The sequence below is a fragment of the Papilio polytes genome, unplaced genomic scaffold (genome assembly GCF_000836215.1).
Source record: "Papilio polytes unplaced genomic scaffold, Ppol_1.0 DF823177.1, whole genome shotgun sequence".
NCBI classification, from domain to species: Eukaryota; Metazoa; Arthropoda; class Insecta; order Lepidoptera; family Papilionidae; genus Papilio; species Papilio polytes.
Window position 1 is genome coordinate 1,851,563 of NW_013526027.1, and position 23,323 is coordinate 1,874,885.

Consider the following 23,323-nt stretch of genomic DNA (forward strand, 5'->3'; position numbering starts at 1 on the left):
AATTATTTGTTAAAGTGGAAGTTTGACGATGTGCTCAATATTTCGCGTTTCGCTGATGATTCTTCAGACTTCACGCAAACGCCTCTCTCAATGTATCGAATATAAAGATCTCAAGCTACATAGCCACATCTTTCTTTTCTAGTCATTTGCATAACATTCCAAAGTTTGTAAATTATTTTCATTTGTTTTTCTAAATATCTAGGATAATGTATTTTGCATAGCAAAATGGTGTTTACGTAGTTGATTAGAGCAGAATTGCTAACGACGGGAGTGCCGCGAGTGATGTAAAATATTATTAAAATTGAACATTCTCTTTGTTTTTGTGCGCAGAGCTTCTTGTTTGGTTATATTTTTGTAGATCCAAAAATAAACCTTTTTAAATTAGATATAACAGCTTAAGCTGTATTATATATATTTTTATAGAGTGTACTCTTTAAGCTATACTGTTATTTTTATAGGATTCTAGTATGTTATTTTGATATTAGGTTCTTTATTCTATGTATTTATGATTGTCGGTCGATTGGAACTAGTAGGGTGCCGGAAGGAGCTTGTACTATTCTGTTATGCTTTTATGTACCGAGTGGTCAGCGGCGCAGTGCGGGGCGGGGCCGGGGGCGGGCACGTGCATGCCACGCCCCGGCGCCGCCCACACACTTCGCCCGACGCTCGCCCGGTTCTTGTGATTTCGATAGTGATTGTTGATTGTTGGGTGAGAATGGATATTTGAAAAATTATATATTCTATATATAATTTATAGATTTCATTCAATTTATGATAAGAACGTTGTAATGATCGGTAATATTACTCATTGCTCTAAATGTACTATCAAAATATATTATACACAGTGTTAAAGGTCATAAATAAAATGCTTCGAAAATTTCCAAATTGTTGTTTTTCTTTAATACCTCATTTAGTTAAGGTAATACTTTAAAACAATTTATTTAATTGATACAACCATGATAACTTAGAAACTAAGAGCAACACTTCTTGCCTGGAACCGCGGGCCATAATCCAATCTTTCTAATGACATTGACAGCTGTCAGAGATGTGACGTTTATGCCAAATATCTAGTTTGCGCCAATTCTGCAACACGGTACTAATTTTCTTAACAAATCATAGAATATAGTGAACAAACAAAAACAAAAGTGGATGGAAGTAGTAAAACACAAGTTTGTGATAAATCTATATTAAAACTCATACATTTTTAAATATATTATAGATATTTTAAATACATTAATTACACTTATTCTTACAAGCTGACTGTATTAACATGTGTTTTAGGAATGTATGTAGGTGTAAAATGTGCCTAAATTATTTTTTTTATTACATTGCATTTTACAATGTTGGGCAAGTGATATATCTTAAACAAGAGATCAAATACACTTAAAACCTTCTCTTGAAAAAAACTAAAATATCTTTTTTCATTTATTTCATATTCATGATTCTATATTGCAGTAAAAATTGCCATATTTAAATGTCTGACAGTTACATTTTATTACTGGCGAATAAAAATCAGTTATATTCTTATTATATTGTTGTTTTTTACTCCTGTAAATACATGAAAAAATGAGACATTTCTTAATTTTTAAGATCATACGTAAAATATTGCAATTCATTGCCAGTCTTATACACATCAATGTTGCCAATATCATAAAAAGTACAGAATTAAGATTTTCCCCATTATTATTTCGATTTTATACTAAAAAACAAAAACGGTTAATATATTCAATTTCAACATATTCAAAAAGCGACATTTATATCCCAATAGTTTTCCCACAGCAGTTAAAAAACCTAACTTCAAAGCGATAAATCACGTTATGTTGGCAACATTATATAACTTGAAATTACACGTGATACAATTATTTTCTCTATATTTTTAAGTATAAAAGGGAGGGCAATATTCTAATACAAGTGACATTGGACAAGTGGAATATTTCCCCTTACGAGAAGGGGTTGAGGTTTTTATCATAATCATCGTCCTCAGCGAAGGGGTTGCTCGAGTCTTTCGCCTCTTCATCACAGAAAGGGTTCATACTTTCATCGTAAGTGTCGTCTTCGAAAGGGTTTTTGTTAGCCCCGTTACTGATCGCTGAAGATATTTTAGGTGACATGCTGACGTCTTGGTAACTGTAAATAAGTTATAAAATTAGTAAAAGTGGTATAGTCGGCACGCGGAGGATGTTCGTAAACCTCTTGTCAAACTGACAGTTGTAAAAACTTTTTTAATTTTTAACTTTACCAAGCTTTATTTAACCATAGATATTTTGAAAAAACATTTTTTTTCCTTTAATCTATGTTCAATTTACTACCCGTTTCGTTTCAATTTATGGCATTTAAAAAGAAAAAATCGTTAATTTCAGGGTTAATTTTCATAATTCAAGGTCAAGCCAAATACAGCATACAACAAGAATCTGGATTTTTTTTCTTATGCGATAGTTAGATATCGTGTACTGACGTGTGCGAGGGCGCGGGCGAGGGCCTGCGCGGGCGCAGCTGCTGCAGGTTGGCCTCCAGGCTGGAGGAGTACTGCTGCTGCTCCAGCAGCCGCATGCGGCCCTCCGCCACCGGCACCAGCGCCGCGCCGCCCGCCCCCGCCTGCTTGCCCGAGCTCGACACGTACACTGGAATACATACTAAAGTGCTGAGGACTCCTTCTATGTGAAAGGGACAGACTTATCGACCAGTTATCTGAACTGAAAGGGACACACTTATTGATTGATTACTTTGAATGAAAGAGACAGACTTATTGATCCGTTATTTGGAGTGAAAGAAACCCACTTATTGACCTGCTACTTTGAGTGAAAGAGACAGACTTATTGACCAGTCACTTGGAATTAATGGCACAGACTTAGTGAGCAGTTACTTTGATTGAAAGGGACAGACATATTGATCAGCTATTCTAAGTGAAATAAAGTATATAATATATTAGTCAGCTATAACGTGCGATTAATAATGTTTGACGAAAACATAGATAATTTCTCAAAAATGCTTGATGTAATTTGTTACATCGTTTTTTTTTTCTATAAAGGTCAATAAGAAGGAATTCATTCTTCGAATTAATATGATTATATTTTTTAATTAAAAATGACTGCATTGTTTCTCAATAGCAAACATAAATACACTGTAGTCAAGTAAATTAAATTGATAAAGCAAATGTTCTTTATTGACATTGTAAGTTATCAGTGAACACAAAACACTTAAATTGTGAAATAAAAATATATCTAACATTACTATTAAAACAATTCACGTATAAACCAAATACAAAATAAAATTATATTCACGAATTACATTAAAATACATCAACATTGAGCATTTTGGAACAATTTAAAAAAGTTTGTAATAATTTGAAAAAAAAAAAGTCTGTCTTATAAAGTTTAAATTGTTTATAAAATAAATAAAAACCCTTTTATTTTAAATCAAAAAATAGTGTTACACAAAATAAGAAACATTTATAAGAACATTTATTAAACATAAGAAAATTTGTAACAGATAACAGGCAAAAGGGGAAGGGTCAGCTTAACCCATACTAGTTGAGATCTAGTCGAGCTGGTTTTCAGCCACCCCCACATATATAGTTTACTACTTTTCGCCCGCGACTCGGTCCGCGCGGTATTATAAAAACAAAAGCAAGTAGCCTATGTGTTAATCCAGACTCTTCTCTACATCTATGCCAAATTTAATCGAGATCGAGCCGTTTAGGCTACAAACTCTAACAAACATCCATCCATCTAAACTTTCGCATTTATAATATTAGTAAAAAGATTATAATTTTAAGAAATTTCTATCTGTTACCTTGTTTACTTTGTCCTTCTTGCAGGCGTAGTTTAGCCTCAGCGCCGGGTCCATACGTCTGTTGTGTCTGTGAGGGCGGTGTGGGGGCGGCTGCGGGGGCGGGGGGCGTGGCCGCGGGGGACACGCCCTCCGCACCGCCCTCCGTCACCACCGTCAACTTGTTGAACAAACCTCGCCCAAAGTATTCTGATACCACTGCATATCTGATAGATAAATACTTCATTTTTAACACGCTTAGTTTCTATTTTTAACATTTGTATGGAAATTTACATTAAGGTAACTTTGTTGTTAATAATTATGTAAGATATGATCAGAAAATCATCGAAAAATGCCTTTTTAAGCTTTTAAGTTTATTATAATCCAGTATAGAAATATTCGAATAACACTTTAGTGTCATCTCTCTCGTTTTTATTAAAAAAAATGAGACGGCAACGTTTTTGTCCCGGTATTTCAACTGAGATTTACAGTTACGTGAAAAATCAAAGCAATGACGTCACAATACACTTGTTTATGTAAACAAAAATGTTAGTAAATTCTTTACAATTGTTCACCTGCAATATTACCATCAACAAACAGTTTTATTTACACTAAAGTGTTAATAAACGAATATAACATCCGTGCATTGTAGACACTGCCACATATCGCTCAATATCATTATTTGAAATTAAAAAGAAACAGCGGCATTAAATATTTAAGGAAACTATCTATTTAAATAAAAATGAAGGGGGGCAACTGCCTTTAATAAACATAAAAAAAAATTAAAAAGCTAACATGATATTATTCAACGTTTTTGATCGACTTCCCAAAAGAAGGAGGTACTCAAGTCGTCTGTGTGTGATTTTTATTATTTTTTTTTATCTGTGTTAGGGCATAACTCCGCCGCTAGTGGACCGATTTTGATAATTCATTTTTACAAAACAATTTTTATTTACCTTGTCAATAACAAATACAAAACAGAAACCTTGAATGTCTTGTTAAATTCTTTATCAAGGGAACATTAAAATGCCGTTTATTTATTGCTTGTAAATTTTATCTATTGTAATAAGCTGATAATAAAAACTATACTTGTATAGGATAAAATGTTGCATTTAATATGCAAACAAAAATTTTGTATTTTTTTTAAATCTATTCCGATAATTCAGTAGGTAAAGTAAAATGTGACAAAACCTCGTTACAGTATTGGTAATTTATACAAAAGCCACACTTGTTTACTTCACAAGTTACTTAAGTATTAGCCAATCCTAAGTGACTAAGTACATACACTGAGTGTCGCATTGATAGTCGAATAAAAGAAATTTCAAACACTTCGCGTTTCGTTTACAATCTGACGTTAAACTTATGAATAAACTGAGTATAAGCAAAATCTGTACTAATATTTGTTAGGCTGCTAATATTTAGAGTTTAAAGTTTTTTTAATTATTTTTTTTATTTAAATGTAATATTCTGTTGTTAATGTTAACATTACCCGTCGATGCCGTCATTGGCGATGTTTTGAAAACACCAGGAGAAAGGCGGAATCATAACAGAACACGAGCACTCAAAGTTAAAACAACGCGCGACTCTGAATAAGCATTGTACACGAATCGTTAAACAAATTTAAACACGTCCACTCGCGACCACGGCCGAAGCGATACTGATTGGCGTATATTTAATAGGAATTTTATGGTTGTGAAATTATCATACAACCGAAGTGAATTGAATGGATATAAAGATTATTGCAGTGTTTTATTTTTAGGGTAGGGCGTATCAGGGCGACAGCCCAGGGCGTCAGTAATAAAGGGGCGTCTAAAAATGTCTTTTACGAATGCGTTTTGCAGTGATGGGACGTGGATAACTCGCCCAGGGCAAGGTAAATGTTAAAACTGGCTTTGATCCTACCAAAAATGTTAGTTTGAACAGAATTTTACATTAATTGAGATGTATATAACACTAGCTGTTCCCGTGCGACTTCATCCGCATAAAATTATAGGAATTTAATTTTTTGGTCCACATTTGTCAAATTATTAATTGCAAATGTCAAAATGATATGACATGATGTCAAACCACGGCAACCTTGCTTCCATAATGTTGGCAACAACTTATGGTCTCTTTCCCACATTAGGGTTTTTATCCAAAATATTTATCCCTAAGTTTAACGGCGTGAAAATATATAGCCTAAAGCGTGACGTCAGTGTAGGGCTTTTTATTAAATTTGTTTTCAGGATTGTCATACCGTGTTAAAAATCTAGCATTTATGTAATAATGTTTACGTAAAACTGTAATATTTCCGTAAATTCCGCACACCTGTGTCAACATTATGTTTAAAATGTGACGTTTGATTTGTATGAAGATCACATATTAAACCGATATGAAGATCGCAATACAATTGGAGGAAATGTTTTATTGTTTCAAGCGAATAATTTTGTATTTAATACAAATAAAAAATAAGGGTCCAGATCGCTGATAGGCAATAGGCATATAACGCTAAATTGGACGAAACATTTTTTTGTATACTTTATTACTAGAAAAATATATCTATAAAGATATTAGTAGTCAAATTAATTCGTAAAAAGTGGCTTTTTTAAAACTTCCCCCAAGTTCTACGCAACGCTATTGGTTGAAGCAAGTGTTTAGTTCTAAGAACCAATCAAATACTTCGTTGTTTGATGACGTCACAACACTCCAGCACACTCCAATCAAATTCAGACGAAGATTAATTTTTTTAGTTTTTTTTTTACTCAATGGTTGGCTTTTTTGTGTCGTTTTTTTTCTGCTTATCGAGTAGAAAGGTTTAAATATTTTACGGGTCGTGTTCCTTGTGCAGTCTGGAGTGCAGAGTCTCCGCGGCGTGGTGCGGCGGCGCGGGCGGGCGCGGCGCAGCGCACGCAGCGCACGCCGGGCACTCGCTCTCGCACTCGGAGTAACTCTCGAAACAACTGTAATATATACAATATGTATTAACTTTCACGCTCATGGGAAATATTTTCCCCTTCTACAAAAATCTTTGTCGGTTTCAATTATTATTGAATAGATATTTATTTTAATGAATGTCAAAAACGTATACCCAAGACGGCAAATGCGTTTCTGAACGATTAGAGAAACAAAGAACTGTCTGACTTTATTGCGCCTAAATCAAATGTAAAAAAAATCAATATTTGGTCTGAGCCATCTTATGGTCCTGTAAGGGTTAAATACAGACACAATCTCATTACGTCTATCTTACTAATATTATAAATGCGAAAGTTTAGATGGATGGATGGATGGATGTTTGTTAGCGTTTGTAGCCTAAACGGCTGAATGGATCTCCATGAAATTTGGCACAGGTTTAGAGCATAGTCTGGAAGAACACATAGGCTACTTTTTATCCTGGCAATAGTTACGGTTCCCGTGGGATTCATTAATTTAGTTTTTTAATGTTCAGTCAATCATTCTGCAACGGTACAACATATCTTATTGAAATTTGGCACAGATATAAAACAAAGAGTACACATTGGATAAGCTTCATCCCCGAGAAATGTCCGGTTCCCGAGGGATACGTAGGTTTTTGTCATTTATATAGTTCGTATGTTTTCTAATACCCCGCGGACGAAGTCGCGGGCAACAGCTCGTACTATTATAAAGAGATAAGATTTGTATTTTTATACGTATTGATATAACTCAAAAACTACTGGACCATTTTAAAAATTCATTCACCATTATAAAGATACGTTATTAGTGAGTGACATAGGCTTTATTTTATTATTTTTAATTTCACGGGGATGAAGTCGTGAGCAACAGCTAGCATTGAATATTATAGTTATACAATTATTTTGTAATCTATCGTCCATTCAATATCACCTACATACAAAGACTTATTCTTTGATATTACTAGCTGTTACCGTGCGGTTTTACCCGCATGAAATTATAGCTTTTCATTGCAAATAACAAAATTTAAAAGATCGAATGACAACGAAGTTTCTTACAATTGATTATGAGTAACTATGGTAAGATTGCTTCTTTGGTGCTAGTAGTTTTTTCCCATTTATTCACCCCTTATTTTAAATAGCGTGAAAATATATACTCTACAACTGTCTTAAGTGTAGGACTTTTTATTAAGAAAATTATTCAAAAAATATGCTGTGATTGTTTACATTCTATATAAAAAAGGTGTGTTTTATTATATTTGTATAGAAGAGGTATTTCAACATTATTCATACCCTTAGGGGTTGAATTTCCACAAAAAAGTATTTAATTCTAATGCTAAGCGAAGTTACTTTCTTGTTACTAACACATTTTTTTTAAACAGAATTATTTTCAAGCACTTACTGTTGATGGAAAGAGTGTTGGCAGAAGAAGTGTACAGAAGGTAATGTCAGTGAGCCATTGCAGGCAGCGCATCGCGAACTCTGGAAGGTGATTGGTTCGTTCTGGATAACTTCTATCTGTTTCTTCATTTTCTCCGTCTCGCTTTTGTATTTAGCTGACAGCTCTCTTTCTCTGTTTATCACCTCCTCTTCCGCTTTTAATACGTCCATTAGATATCTAAAGAAATTTAAATTAACAGATATAAAAATAATTCTTTTTATATTTTTAAGCCTATTGATATAAAATCAGAGACATATTATATCAGAATTAGAGTTAAAAAATAAGTACTAATCAGAGTAATATTATAAATGGAAAAGTTTGGATGGATGGATGTTAGTTTGTAGGCTAAACTAAACGGCTGATCGGATTTCGATGAAATTTGGCATAGACGTAGAGGATAGTCTGGAAGAATACATAGGCTACTCAGTTTTGTTTTTTTTAATTCCAGGCCGACGGAGTCGCGGGCGAAAGCTAGTACTAAATATAGGTGGGCATAGGGCCACTTTTACACTTATATGTTATTTGTTAAATTGAGTTTTTTAGTATTATTTTTGTGATAAGTACATATCTATACTGATATTATAAAAGGGAAACATTTGAAGATTTGTATTTTGTATGTATTTTAATAACTCAAAAACTACTAGGCTGATTTGAAAAATTCTTTCACCGGTAAAAAGCTACATTATCACGTGTAACATAGGCTATATTCATTATTATTTTTTTTAATTTTAGGGGAAGATTTCGCAAGCAATAGATAGTGTAAATAAAATTAATAAATAGGTGTAGATATAAACTTACGTGCGCACATCGCCCAGCGTGTAAGACTCGGTGCTGGTGAGGCAGTCGATGACTAGGATGGGCGAGAGCAGTTTCTCGCTGGCTGTAAAGATATAACATATTAAAAAAACGTATTATTTCCAACGATTTTAGCGTTAGTACAGTCAGGGAATCTAACGGTGTCCTATTCTACTAATATTAAAAAAATGTGTCTAATGATATTAAAAAAAGTCTGTATGACATTTCTTTATAACATAAGGTGGCAAACGAGCAAGCGGCCATCTGAATCCGGCAAAATGGCGAAGCTACCGCTGCCCATAGACATCCGCAATTGCAGATGCGTTGCCTGCCCTTAATCAACGAATAGACGCACATAAAGAGGATATTTCCCTTTTCTGTGAGTCTCCTCCTCCGTCAAATCTACGTTCGCTTCCCATCCTATTCTTGGAAAAAAGGGACTAAAGTTGGGCCGGCACCACACTCATAATTGCCCCTATTAGACGCGTTTTCTATGTGGTCGTGGTATTGCTGGAGGCGAGCCTGTTCATTCGTGTAAAGATATTAAAGCGGGCTCTATCACTGTCGCATCACTATCACACATTGGCAAGTGTGATAGTGATGGGATGCTAGTCTTGGGTAGTACACGTACGATGTACTAAAAAGTAATGTTACTCGGCACTGTACTAGTAACGTTACCAAACGGCTTCTGTTAATCGGACATTTGGCACTTTTAGTACACTACACGATATCGGTATTCGCTTCTTCGTTGTCTAATTTGATTGTATATTTGCTAGATTGAAGCATCCACCTTCGGTAATAGGAATAAAAAGTGGGTAAAATTATAAGTTAAATATATTTTCGTTAATAACATATGTTTGACCCTGCTTATGTGATGTAAAGTAATCTATATCCCTCTTTATATTCTGTTGTTGTCTGTTGTATTGTGTTTCACAAATCTGAAGTACTAAAGGTACTAATGTGTGTACTAGTACGTTTTCCGAATTGTACTAGTACGGTGCGCTTGCAGATGTCCGATTAAGACGAGGACTACGGGAGGTGTGCAGAGTCGCGAGGGTGGTGTACCGAGGTGGTGCAGCGGCTCGTGCAGACAGCGCGGCGGCGGGGGCGGCGCGGCGTGCAGCAGGTCGCGCCACAGTTGCGGGCTGGCCGCGCCGCGCCGCCGGCACACCTCCAGCGCCACGTCCGGCGTGCCGCTGCGCATGTGCAGCGCCAGCGTCGCGCGCCATCTGCACACACACACACACACACACACACATCTTACTCTTACTAATATTATAAATGCGAAAGTTTAGATGGATGGATGTTTGTTAGCGTTTGTAGCCTAAACGGCTGAACGGATCTCGATGAAATTTGGCACAGGTTTAGAGCATAGTCTGGAAGAACACATAGGCTACTTTTTATCCCGGAAATAGTTACGGTTCCCGTGGGATTCATTAATTTAGTTTTTTAATGTTTACTCGATCATTCTGTAACGGTTCAACATATCTTATTGAAATTGGGCACAGATATAAACCAAAGTCTGGAGTACACAAAGCATAAGCTTCATCCCTGAGAAATGTCCGGTTCCCGAAGGATACGTAACTTTTTGTAATTTATATAGTTTGTATGTTTTCTAATACCACGCGGACGAAGTCGCGGGCAACAGCTCGTATACTAGCTGTTCCCGTGCCACTTCATCCGCATCAAAGTGTAAAAATTTTATTTCATTGTTTACATTTGTCAAATTATCAATCGCAAATGTCAAAATGACATGACATGTCAAACCATGGCAACCTTGCTTCCTTGATGTTGGCCACAACTTATGGTCTCTTTCCCACATTAGGGTTTTTATCCAAAATATTTACCTCTAAATTTAACGACGTGAAAATATATAGCCTAAAGCATGACGTAAGTGTAGGGCTTTTTATTAAAAGAAGAATTATTCAAAAATATGCTGTAATTGCTGTCATCTTAGGCAACAAAGAAGTGTGTGTTTACGCTTTATTATATTAGTATAGATAGTATAGATATACATATAATGAAAAAGGAAGTGCGTCGGTGGCTGTGGTTTAGGCACCTGACTTGTAATCTACCGTTCAAGGTTTGATTCCCGCCATGTACCAATATGATTTAAAAATTTTCACATATACATAATTTACTAGACGTTTTTCGGTGAAGGAAAACATCGTGCTGCCTGTGGAAGATGGTGTATTTGTGTTGGTAATAAGGAAAATCGCATTTAAAAATTTTTTGTCTGTCTGTCTGTCCGCAAGCCGCGTTTGTTCAAAATTAAACAAATTTAACAGTTCAGTCGTTTTAAAGGAAATGGTTTACACGAACAATATATCCTATCTTTAAATAATAATCTCTTTATAATTAAACGAGCTGTTGCCCGCGACTTCGTCCGCGTAGTATTAGAAAACATACAAACTATATAAATTACAAAAAGTTACGTATCCTTCGGGAACCGGACATTTCTCAGGGATGAAGCTTATGCTTTGTGTACTCCAGACTTTGGTTTATATCTGTGCCCAATTTCAATAAGATATGTTGAACCTTTCTTTTACCCAAATAAATGAAAAAAAAATTCTACATCAATCAAAGACATAGTATACTCACAATTTCTTCTCTTCATATAAATGCAGAATGCCAATTTTAAAATTAAACATTTGACATATGATGAGCATCTGGTCCCTGTCGTAGTTGGCCTCGGGGTCCTTCAGCATGTTGTATACCTTCAGTGCTTCCTGAGTTTTATCCTCCGACTCCGTTTTGGCCCTGAAAATAACATTTTATCATATTCAAAAAAAATTGTATAAAAATAACATTTTATTACAAAAAATCAACAATACTAATTATATGCAGCCTTCTAAAAGCAGAAATACTGTTTTAAACAAATCTATACTAATATTAAAGAGAAAAGATTTGTATTTATTGAAATAACTCAAAAACCACTGGAAAGACATCAAAAATCCTTACATCATTAAAAAGCTACTTTATCAGTAACATGGGCATGCTTTTATTGTTTTTTTTTATTTCATCTGACCAAGTCGCAAGCCACAGCTAGTCCATAACAAGCACTATTTACGTTTTTTTTTTTTATTTTTACAAATAATAATGTTAAATCATAGGTGAGAAAATATGCACATAAATAATTGAGGTTAATTCAATGTGCTTTGTACAATCGCGGCAATCCGTGGTGTTCCACTTTAGGAAAAAATCCTTGTTCAATGCAACGAGACACTCCGCATCTTGCTATAAATAACTAATTAAGATGAAAATAAAAGGGATAATAAAAAAAAAATAGTTGCGGATCACTTACAGACTCTTTTTTTCGTATAGATACATTTATAAGCGTTGTATTAGTTTTTATAACGCGTCTCATTTCAAAATTAAACGATTGTTACTTTTAAGGTGGAACACCGTCAGTTTCCCCAACTGTACTTATGTTTTTTTACAACAAAAATGATAGTACGTTTTGTCAGTGAAAGCCTGCACTTAAAACTTACCAGACATGAATGTAATGTTCTATGAGGGTATTGTAGACCAGACTGGAACACTTGAGGTCTGAACAGGAGACCATATGCTCCAGAAACTCTATGAGATGCTCCGAGTTGTTTAGGAACATGTGGATGTATTCGTCGGGAACCGCCCTGGAACAAATAAATTAATTTAAAAATCAGAGGTCGACAACATTTTAAGCCGATCAAAATCAACCAAAACAGTTTAGGTGTGGTTATTTCCCAAAAATGTTTTTTTGTCTAAGTGTCTGTTTTTTCTCAAAATGATTGTTTTAAAAATAAAGTGGGTTGTATGAAATTATCAAGTGACAAGGTTGCTAACCCCTGTTATAATTAAAACATTACCTGTCAGGTTCTTTGTGAACTCCGCTTAGAGAATCTTCATCAACCAGTGGCTTACTGCGAGGTTTGTAGTCAGTGCATAATACTGTAAATAAAAAATATATTTATTAAAAACCTTTACTAGAAAATTCCCTTCTTATTATTAACTATTTAAGCACATAATCACACTTACTATAATATTACAAATGCGAAAGTTTAGATGGATGTTTGTTAGAGTTTGTAGCCTAAACGGCTGAATGGATTTAGATGAAATGTAATATAGATGTAGAGGATAGTCTGGAAGAACACATAGGCTTAACTTTTGTTTTTTTTACTCCACGCGAACGTAGTCGCGGAGGAAAGGTAGTAAAGTATAATTTACACTTAAAACCCACTTAACTATATCATATTAGCTGCATTTAATTCACAATATCACTTCACTTTACCTTATTTCGTATTTATTTATTTTGTATAAAATGATATAACAAAATTTCACGTGTTTCCTTAATTTCGATTATTTATAAGGGCTTACATTTTAATAATTTGGTGCTCTCCTTAGGTTCATGTTGTATTAACTTATGTCCATATTTCTTCATATACATATCAGCCTCATCAAACTCCAGATCAGAGATATAATCTAGCGCTGTATTATATCCCTTTTTGTCTTCCAGCACTATCTTGAGATACCAATCGTGACGTTTGTGGTTAGCGGCCAATGATAACGCATCATCTACACTCACTTGACGAACAACCTAGAAAATATTGCACTGCATTTATATGTTACTAATATAATAAATGCAAAAGTTTAAATAAATGTTAGTTTGTAGAACTGTTGGAAGGTTATTAATTAAATTTGGCCTAAATGTAGTTAGCCTGGCAACATACAGCATTATAAATAAACGCGGTATAAATTTAAAATTAAGAATAAACGGAATATAAGCTAAATCTGTACTAATATTTGCGTATACTCACTTTATTCCTAAGTTTAGTTTTATACCGCGTTTATTTATAAGGCTGATGACTACTTTTGTTTGTTTTTAAATTATTTCAAAATGTTCTGCATGGTATTTAATTTTATTTTAAAATATAGATAATACATTTTAGGGCATATTTGCTATTAAATACGTTTCCTTTACATTCCTAACAAACTAGTAATCTTACTAATATAAGAAATACAAAGTTTAGATGTAGAACGTCTTAACGGATTTTGCTCAAATTTGAGAAAGATATAAATAGTAAAGTCTAGAAGAACATATAGGCTACTGATAATTTTATTTTCAATACACAGAGTCAAAAAGACAACTAGAATGTCATAATTAGTAAATATACTATTAAAACGATAATTTCTTACATTACTGTTTACCGTTAGCTATGCAAACTCATTTTAATTTGCTTGAAAGTCTATTTAGAATAAAAGTAAGAAATAACACATTGCAACTGATATAATTTGACGTACTTAAAAGATTTATTTAAATTACAGAAAAACAATAATAAAATACTTACTTTAATAGCAACATCAACATCAAAATCAATAGCTTTGTCTTTAGAATTGATGAATTCTTTAAGTTTTCCTTGTTGATCGTGTTGGTCGATCTTCACATAGCAAGTTAGCAACAATGTAGTGTGATCTTCCGTCGCGAAACCCTTCTTATGAAGTTCCTCTAGGTACTGCACGAGAGACTCTAGATGTCTAGATTCTAGATATTTTCTTATCACATACGACGTTTCTAACCAGCCTATAGTTTTGACGTATTGTTCTATTGCACTTTTTAGATCACCCTGTAAACAAAAAAATCTATATGTATTTTTTTATTAATTAGAAAGGTGACACCAATTGCATGATCAAATACACGACCAAGTTAAATATATTGTAGAGAAAAAAAAATAAAAAAGCGGAACAAAAGATGAAAAAAAAAATTTTTTTTTGAAGTAATCAAAGGCGTATTCCACTTTATACCTTTTTTGAGTACCGTAATTTTTTTAAATTTTTAACTCCTTACCTTACTATATAAATGATCTCCATATTGTTTATATATCTCCATCAATCCTTCGACATCATAATGCTGACTACTCGCTATCCTTATTGCAACGTCATAAAGGTTCTTTTTGAATAGCAAACTCAATTTGGACTGCAGATCTTTCTCTTCTAAATATATCATTTCTTTATTCTTCGTTAGTATATAAAATGAACCCCATTCTGTTAAAACAGCTTCAATACCATCGAATGTTTTAGAAAAAACTATAAATTTGTTCTGAATATCTAGTACAGTGAGATGGTGAGATTTGTTGGCTGTCGCGCTTGTAGAGGGTGTATTTTTTGTTTGTATTTCATTGGTGACTATTATTAAATAGTTACGGAACCAATTGATGAGTACTTTCTCACCGGCGAGTGCGTAACACGGACCCCTAACTTCTGCTGTATAACAATATATTGCCTGAAATAGATTTTTTTAAATATCAAATAATAAATTGTGTCAAGATATTACTAGATATCTTATTTTCTGTGTTTTTAAAAGACATGTAATTTAGTCTTTCCCCATGTAACAGAACATATTTAGAACCATTGGGTAAAATTACTAAATATTCTTGAAGATTAAAAAATCGCTAATTATTACAGTTAATTTTCTTTTCATTAACCTTTGCAGTTTATTCAATAATTCTGCTGCAGTTCAACAAATTTGGCATAGATATAAAACCTTGAAAAATGTCAGGTTCCCGAAAGATACCATACTTTAATTAACACTATGGGGAGGAAGTCACAGGCAACAGTTTTTTTTTGGGCGGTCTTTTGGCGTCCCGTCATTCTCCCCCTTACGTAGTGAATCCAAGGACTCTGTTTACTTTATTTTACAATCAATTACAATAATAATCTTGTGATAGTGAACATACATCAGTAGCGGCGACAGTGAAGCACTGCCTCTCCGCGAGCACGCTGCAGTGGGGCGCAGCGCCCATCGCGTCCAGCGTGACGCAGCGCTCCTCGCACAGCCGGTACACCAGCGTGGCGGAGCGGCTCACCACAAACAGCTTGTCCGCACCTCTACACACGGGGAACTATATATCCTACCCATTTCGGTTAATAATAACTACAACCAATTCATCTATATGAATATTATATAGAGGAATGATTTGATTTTTGAATGTTTGTAAGTATTTGATTATAGAACAATCAAGTTAATTATTACAATTAAATCCAAAGCTGGTTTTCAACTGATTTTTTTTAACACACTGTTACATTTTACTTGATACTAGCCGTTCGCATGCCACTTCATCCGCATGAAATTTGTCAAATTATCAATCGCAAATGTCAAAATGACATGCCATGATGACAAACCGTGTAAACCTTGCTTCCTTAAAGTTGGCAGCAACTTATGGTCTCTTTCCCACATTAGGGTTTTTATCCAAAATATTTACCCCCTAAGTTTAATGGCGTGAAAATATATAGCCTAAAGCGTGACGTAAGTGTAGGGCTTTTTATTAAAAAAAGTATTATTCAAAAATATGCTGTAATTGCTGACTTCTTAGGCAACAAAGAAGTGTGTGTTTATGCTTTATTATAATAGTATAGATAAGTTAGCACTGGATTCTTTACTGGATTGGAATAATGTAAACTAAACATAAAGTCAGTATTTCACAAGGATGACAAGTTGACATGACTCATTGGATGGATGAATGTTCCATACTATGTATTTTTAAAAAGGCTTAATGTAACTATATTACATTTATCACAGATGAACACTCAGTCAAGTAATCTGCAAGACCACATAGATTATTTACTATATTTTTTTAATTTCGTGCAAAATTCGTAGGCAAATGCTAGTAGTAACTAACATTCAGACTTAATTAATAATTCTTATAATGACTGCTAACTACAAATTTCGATAAATTGTTAAATTTGCATAAATATGTTACTAACTTGAAAGCGAGTCCTGTGATAGGACTTGTGCCAGAATCAGGCAATGTCCTCATCTTTCCACTTCGCTGTCTGGAGATATCGCCGCGGAATAGTGACACAGCACCATCTTGGAAGCCAACTGCAAAGAGATTCTGAAAAAAATACATATGCTGAAATTTTTTAGTATCTATTTCCACTTAGCCAGAATGTTTTACATGTGACAGCAATGCAGCATAAGAGATGTAGGTGCCAGTGAAAATAGCACCTAAATATACTGTGCTGACTTACCTTATTATGTACTGCAAGGGCAGTGGCAGGTGTTGCCCTTAAATGTGATGGCACAGCTCTCGAGACTCTGGTGCATGTTGGATCCCTATCATTCCGAGACCAGTCCCATACTTTAATCATGGGATTTATTCCTGGGTCATCATCCTGGAAAAAACAAATAGAATTGATTCAAAGACTGGGAATTACATTTCATGCAGCTTTCTATATTGAAAATTAAAATTGAGTCTAGGTTACCTAATGTGAAACCATTAGTTTAAAGTAAATTATTGTTTTGAAAAATACATAAAATTTATTACCCAAGGATTGAAATATTTTTGTAGCTTATATTAAAAAATATTATATAACTCCTAGCTTTCAGGTATCTTCTAGAACATGGGTGGTCAACCAGTCTATAATGACTATTAATGTAGGCGATTGTGGCAAGGCAAATAATATAAGTACAGTAGGACCTTGGTAACATAAAAACCTCTATAACTTCAAAAAATAATATGTTCTCTTCCCATCAGAGCCCAAAACCTCTATAACATAGACCCTTGATAACTTAAAACCTCTAGAACTTAAAATATTTTGTGATTCCCTTGCACTTTAACTTATCGAGGTTCTACTGTACATAAATAACTGATAAACTTAAATACTACACAATTACATGCTGAACTGCTGTTACATTTATATTTACAAGAAGTATGTTTTGGTAGATAGTCTCTGATAGCAGAGTGTCTTGAGTAAACAGCTTTAAATCTGGTAGTAGTAGTAGGAGGGCAACATTCTCTACAAGTCCACGGCTAGTGCATATTTTGCCTGAGGACAGGACATGGATTATTCCAGCCAGTCTAACTCACCAAAGAACCCTAGTAATCCTAATTTTAGGTCTAACCATGTTGGCCACCACTGTTTTACAAAATCATTATGTGCATCATGGAAAGGAACTTTAACCTAATATCAAACAATACATTTAAATGTGAAAGCTCACCCCGATAGTGACTAAGTAAGGGTCATGTGGAAGCTGTTGTGCCAGTGTAATTGTCAGCTCATAGGCCTTGAATGACAGGATCTCCCAGGAACGGGAGATGATGTGTGCCAAGCCTGTGACATCACATATGATAATATGATTGTTCCCACTAGTGGTCGCTGACACTGATGTATCCTGGAAATTAAATTTCATAGTGTATTATCATATCTTATATAAAAAAATACAGTTTAATAACCCTGATCAGGATTTATACAGAATAGGACAAATTGAATAATTTGTCCTGTTAACATGTGATTAGTTTTTATGTCTAGTTTTAACAAGGTGTAATTCACTAACAGTTTCAATGTTGTTGTATTTAATTATTCGTACATTTCGTTTCTTTTGGCATGTTTGGATATTCATTTTATTACAAATAAATAAAATGGTATTCTATCAAAGGGGTAAATCCAATTGTTTTTTAACGTACCTGAAGGCATTCTGCAATTTTTCCACCATCAACATTGTTATGAACATCGAAGAAGGTAAATCGACGCCTCTAAAAATGAATACATCGTTTTAGAATTTGCCTTATCAGTATTTATGTCAATCCTTGTATACCGTAAATCCGAAGTTATTTAAATACTAAAATTTCGTCTAAACCTGATATCTCTCATAAAGGAAATATGAACACGATGAATTAAATGATCATTTCTTTTCGCTCCACAAAATCAATCAGACTATTTAAAAAAATACTTACTTCTAAAAACGCCATTTCACTTGGATTAGCCAAGTAAAAGCATTTTATGATTAATTTATGAACTATTTATCTTCTCCACCTACAAAATCCAATTAAAAATTCACAATTTATACTTTTTACAAACACAATGAAATGTCAGATTTTGTTTGTCATATTGACATTTCAGTGAACGTTTCATTCCATGCAATTTCATGTCTTGTTGATAGGGTAATAGTATAACTATTGTCTGCTTTTCCTTAATTGTAGAATTAATTATATGTTCATAAAATGGTCAAAATTTTATTTAATAAAATACCTGTAAATACATATTAGTATTTAAATAACATGCCAGAAGTGCTCAAGCCCCAATGTATTGCCCGGTCGAAACGATTATGTTGTATTATTTGTTTTTCTTTTCAATACAGTTTTTGGGTTTCCACCTATTTAGGTTTCATTTACTAATTTGTCTAGTACTATTCTTCTGTGAAATGAAAAAGGCACACAGCGAATTTTACATTTTTGTAGTTGTTGGTTATTTTTTTAAATAAGAACAAGAACGTCAAAAAGTTATTTCATTTTTGTGACATTTGGGGTGTATAAAAGTCGGTTTTATTGGCATGTATATCTCCTAAATTTTTATCGTAAAATGCCTAAATATTATAGATTTAGACCTACTTCACCAACACGAAGAATAAAACGAAATAAAGATAAGGACAAGGACACCGAATTTTTCAGGTAAAAATTCTACAAAACCTTCTAGAATCTTGATGATTGTAAAATATCTTGGTAATTTTTAACAAATACATACTGTTCCAAATATTGGACTTCACATGTTACATAAATATGTAATTGAGAAAGAAAAATTAAAGACTATGCGCGGAATTTAAAAAAATAGTACTACTACTAAATTTTTAAAGGGGAAAACGATCTGAAGAAATGATTATACTTTTCTTTAATTAAATTTAACGTTTGATTTCTATTATAGAAACGAAACGGATTTCGAGAGGAACTGGTTGGATTTAACACTAGCTTGTCCAGCAACGCCCTCTTGGTATTTGCGTCGAATCGCTTGGCGGGAAAGTCATCCGCCACTTATGGGTCTTCCACGACAATTGGCTACGGGCCTTCGAGCCGAATTACAAATAAATAATCGACCCATATTAGTCTTCAAAATGCCCCCAACATTACGGACTCAGGATATGATGCGTTTGTTTTAGTTTGTTCTAAGAGTCTAAATCTGTTGTTTATGGTGCGTTTTCTTTGGTTCCTTTGGCCTTTTATTCAAAGTTTATATTTGTTGACCAAATTTGTGTAAACAATGAAGAAACAAATTCTGTTAATATAAGTTAAAAATATTTATATTATTTGTATACTTTAAAACAATTTGTCATCGACATAATCGTTATTATTATTTTTTATTTTTAAATCTAATAGTTTATTTCTGATATTGTATATTTTATTATATTAAAATCAAATAAAGCTATTTGACTTTTATTCCAATTTGTGGAACAGTGTCCGAGAAGGTCTTGGCGTCTATCTGTCATTTAAATTCACTGTAAAATGTTTAATACAATAGTTTTAAGCAACATCCCAGTAGCATAATTTTTAAACATTTTTATTTTGACCAAAATATGTAAAATATTCAACACATAAAATTCTCTCCCGTTTTCACTCTTTGTGAATGTGTTTACAAGTTCACACATTATGAATCATGATCGAAATCTGCGATTGAGGCTTTGCAAACTTTTTTACGTCGTTTATCAATGTAATGGCACAATGGCTCTACAACTATTGTACTCGTTCGTGAAAAAAAAATATTTTGGCGCGTTCATGCTAACTTTATAGATATAGGTTAAAAGTTAAGAAGAAAAAACAAAACAAAACAAGTGATGTATTAAAATTAAATATTTTCGGATATTAAAACCCTTTTTATAATAAAAGTAAGCGTTTGAATAAAGAATTATCCGCTACCGATTGGAATAATCCCTCAGTTTAATCTTACGTGATTAAGGTGTCCTATATTCACGGTAACGAAGGTTCGTAAGCCGATGCTAGCAGCTTTAAAATAAAAAAAAGTATTACAGCTTCCGGTATAAGGATGAATCCTGCAGAGTTTTATCTCATATCTGAATTTACTCATAAAGATATTACATTATTATTAGGTTTCCACAGAGTAAACATCGTGAGATCGTTGCCATAATTTAATCTGTAAAGCTTATTGAAGTGTAAGGGATTTGAATATCGTAAATTGATTATAAAAAAGATTTAATTCAATGTTAAGTACATCGTAGTTTTATTCAAAAAATAAACCAATGTTAAGCATTATATTTTAGTAATATTCACTGAGGTTGTTAGTAAGTATCCTAAATTGAAAATAAATCTTGTTGCTTACTTCATTCTATCACTAGAAATAAATAAAAAAACCACTTAATGCGTTATTAACGTGATTAATTTATATTTTGCTCAATTTTCGTGTTTTAAAAAGTGTGTAGTGTCCGTACAGTCGGAGGTAATTATAAAACAAACTTTGTATCTGTCGCTTCAACTAAAAGTTTACTGATTACAGTAAAAATTGTATTTTCAACCTTAATGTAATGCGTTTAAAGTATAAATTATCATGCAAGAGATTTGTGAGCATCCGTGCTACGGCCACGATGGTACGCGTAGCAGGAAATTTGACATGCTCCAATTATAACTACTTGTTTTCAGCTGCAGCCTCATTTATTTTGTTCTGTTTTTAAATTCAAATTGTTTTAACTTTTACGTTACTCATTTCGTTTTTTTTTAATCTGTAGAATCCGTTAATTGTATCTGAAATAATTAAAAATATAGTCGTTCTATTAAACATTTTAAATTCCAGTAAATCATACTATATACTACAATCATATATATATTATAAATGCGGAAATTACGATGGATGGATGGATGTTTTAGAGTTTGTAGTCTAAACGGATCTCGATGAAATTTGGCATAGACGTAGAGGATAGTCCAGAAGAACACATAGGCTACTTTAGGCACTTTTTTTAATTCCAAGCGGATGAAGTCAAGGGCGAAAGCTAGTTTAAAATAACAATACAGTATCAGAAAGGAGAGTTAAACAAATTCATCGTGAGTGTTCGTTAGATGTCGCAGTTGCGCCGTAATATAAACATGACAGCCAACTTCTTGTCTTAGCATAATTTTACGACGGAACAAAAGGTGCCATTGTTGTCTCAAGAGTCGAGAATTTAATAAAATACTTTTTGTTAAAATCTTGGTTAATTACATTGTTCACAGTTTGTCTTTTCATTTAACATTTATTGCATCTTAGTTAATTAAACGAGGGTTCAACTTTACAACTAGACATTTAGGATTTCTAGGGTTTTTAAACAATTTATAAATATGAATTTTGAATTTTAGTGTGTGAAGCATATTAGTTATTGTAGTAACATTATGAATGCAAAAGTTTAGATGGATGGATGTTTGTTAGAGTTTGTAGCCTAAACGGCTGAACGGAAATAGATGTAATTCGGTATAGATGTATAAGATAGTCTGGAGAGGCTATTCTATTTTGTTTTTATTAAATCCGTGCGGACGGAGTCATGGGCTAAACCTAGTTATAGTGTTAAAAGTGTCCTTGATTCGAATGTTAGTGTTTGCAATTGATTGCTTAGAAAATAGACTCAACAGTGGTTACATTTTGATGATAAAAAACCTTATTAAAAAAGGAAATAGCTCATTTGTTCCAAATCACACCAAGCTTAAAGAACATTTCTAAAATTATCACGTTTTATTTGAAAACTTCGACCTGTTTCACTTTACGATATCTATTCCCTTAGGATAAATTTACATCTTCCTTTATAGTGAAAAAAAGTTTTATTTTTCAAGACACTAACTACAGGGTAAAAGTTGCCATTGAGATGGGACGAGATAAAACTTTGACATCATAAAATGGTTCAAAATAAAAGTAGCTTTAATAAAAAATAAGTAAACAAAGTTGTGGTAGAGAAAACTTTATAAATATAGTAGCCGTTGCCCGCGACTTCGTCCACGCAATATTAAGATAAAAAAACATACAGACGAATTGAGTACCTCTCCTTCTTTTGGGACGTCGGTCTAAAAGTAGCTTATTATATGCCCGTCTATGTCACCTACCCTTCAGTGAAAGTGCGATCGAAATCGGCTCAGCCGTTTCGGAGATTACCCGGAACAAACGCAGCTTGCGGATAGACAAAAAAAAATATATACGATTTTCGTTATCAGCAACGCAAGTACATTAGCATTCTGAAATGCGGAGTTTTTCTTTTGATATTAGACTCTCAAATTTTATTAACTATATGTATAGAAGACATATGATATATGGGCTTCGCTAAAATGCGAAGAGGGGGGTCAGTTTCCCCTAAATAAATATTTTCTCTTTATTTAATAACAGATAGGAAATTCTGTCAAAAATTAATCTACTCTCGTCAAATGGTTTAGTAAAAAATTAATTCGATTTTGCAAAAAAAAAATTAAATTCAAAAGCGTTGGCTGCAAAATACCTTACGTTCGAACAAACATTTTTAATTGGGACCTTGTCAAATTTTCTGCGACGTTGAATTTTGCTGACCTACGTGTAATTTTTATACAAATTTCATCCAGAATTTTGTCACAAAAATGTATACCGGGAAATTCAATTATAAGCATTAATGATTTAAACATTGATTAATTACCGAGTAAAGAAATGAAAATATAAGATACTA

General features: G+C 33.4%; 3 protein-coding genes across 3 annotated transcripts; 1 reads left to right on the plus strand and 2 right to left on the minus strand.

The window, feature by feature from the left end:
* Nucleotides 1-1,535: 1,535 nt before the first annotated feature.
* Nucleotides 1,536-17,056, minus strand: LOC106105221 (vacuolar protein sorting-associated protein 11 homolog). Its single transcript, XM_013285495.1, has 16 exons — nucleotides 16,918-17,056; nucleotides 16,651-16,781; nucleotides 15,624-15,774; nucleotides 14,735-15,169; nucleotides 14,238-14,513; nucleotides 13,267-13,486; nucleotides 12,759-12,840; nucleotides 12,402-12,545; nucleotides 11,512-11,670; nucleotides 9,976-10,139; nucleotides 8,914-8,995; nucleotides 8,077-8,292; nucleotides 6,576-6,707; nucleotides 3,793-3,995; nucleotides 2,456-2,621; nucleotides 1,536-2,127 (listed from the first exon to the last, which is right to left on the minus strand). Exons 1-16 carry the CDS (start codon nucleotides 17,035-17,037, stop codon nucleotides 1,941-1,943), a joined length of 2,868 nt encoding a protein of 955 aa, XP_013140949.1. The 5' UTR covers nucleotides 17,038-17,056; the 3' UTR covers nucleotides 1,536-1,940.
* A 677-nt stretch (nucleotides 17,057-17,733) lies between these two features.
* Nucleotides 17,734-18,762, minus strand: LOC106105072. Its single transcript, XM_013285298.1, has 4 exons — nucleotides 18,624-18,762; nucleotides 18,354-18,422; nucleotides 17,888-18,061; nucleotides 17,734-17,805 (listed from the first exon to the last, which is right to left on the minus strand). Exons 1-4 carry the CDS (start codon nucleotides 18,636-18,638, stop codon nucleotides 17,734-17,736), a joined length of 330 nt encoding a protein of 109 aa, XP_013140752.1. The 5' UTR covers nucleotides 18,639-18,762.
* Nucleotides 18,763-19,159: 397 nt separating this feature from the next.
* On the plus strand, nucleotides 19,160-19,938 carry LOC106105222. The gene is made up of 2 exons (XM_013285496.1): nucleotides 19,160-19,337; nucleotides 19,588-19,938. The coding sequence occupies exons 1-2, from the start codon at nucleotides 19,249-19,251 to the stop codon at nucleotides 19,817-19,819; spliced, it is 321 nt and encodes a 106-aa protein (XP_013140950.1). The 5' UTR covers nucleotides 19,160-19,248; the 3' UTR covers nucleotides 19,820-19,938.
* Nucleotides 19,939-23,323: the final 3,385 nt, after the last annotated feature.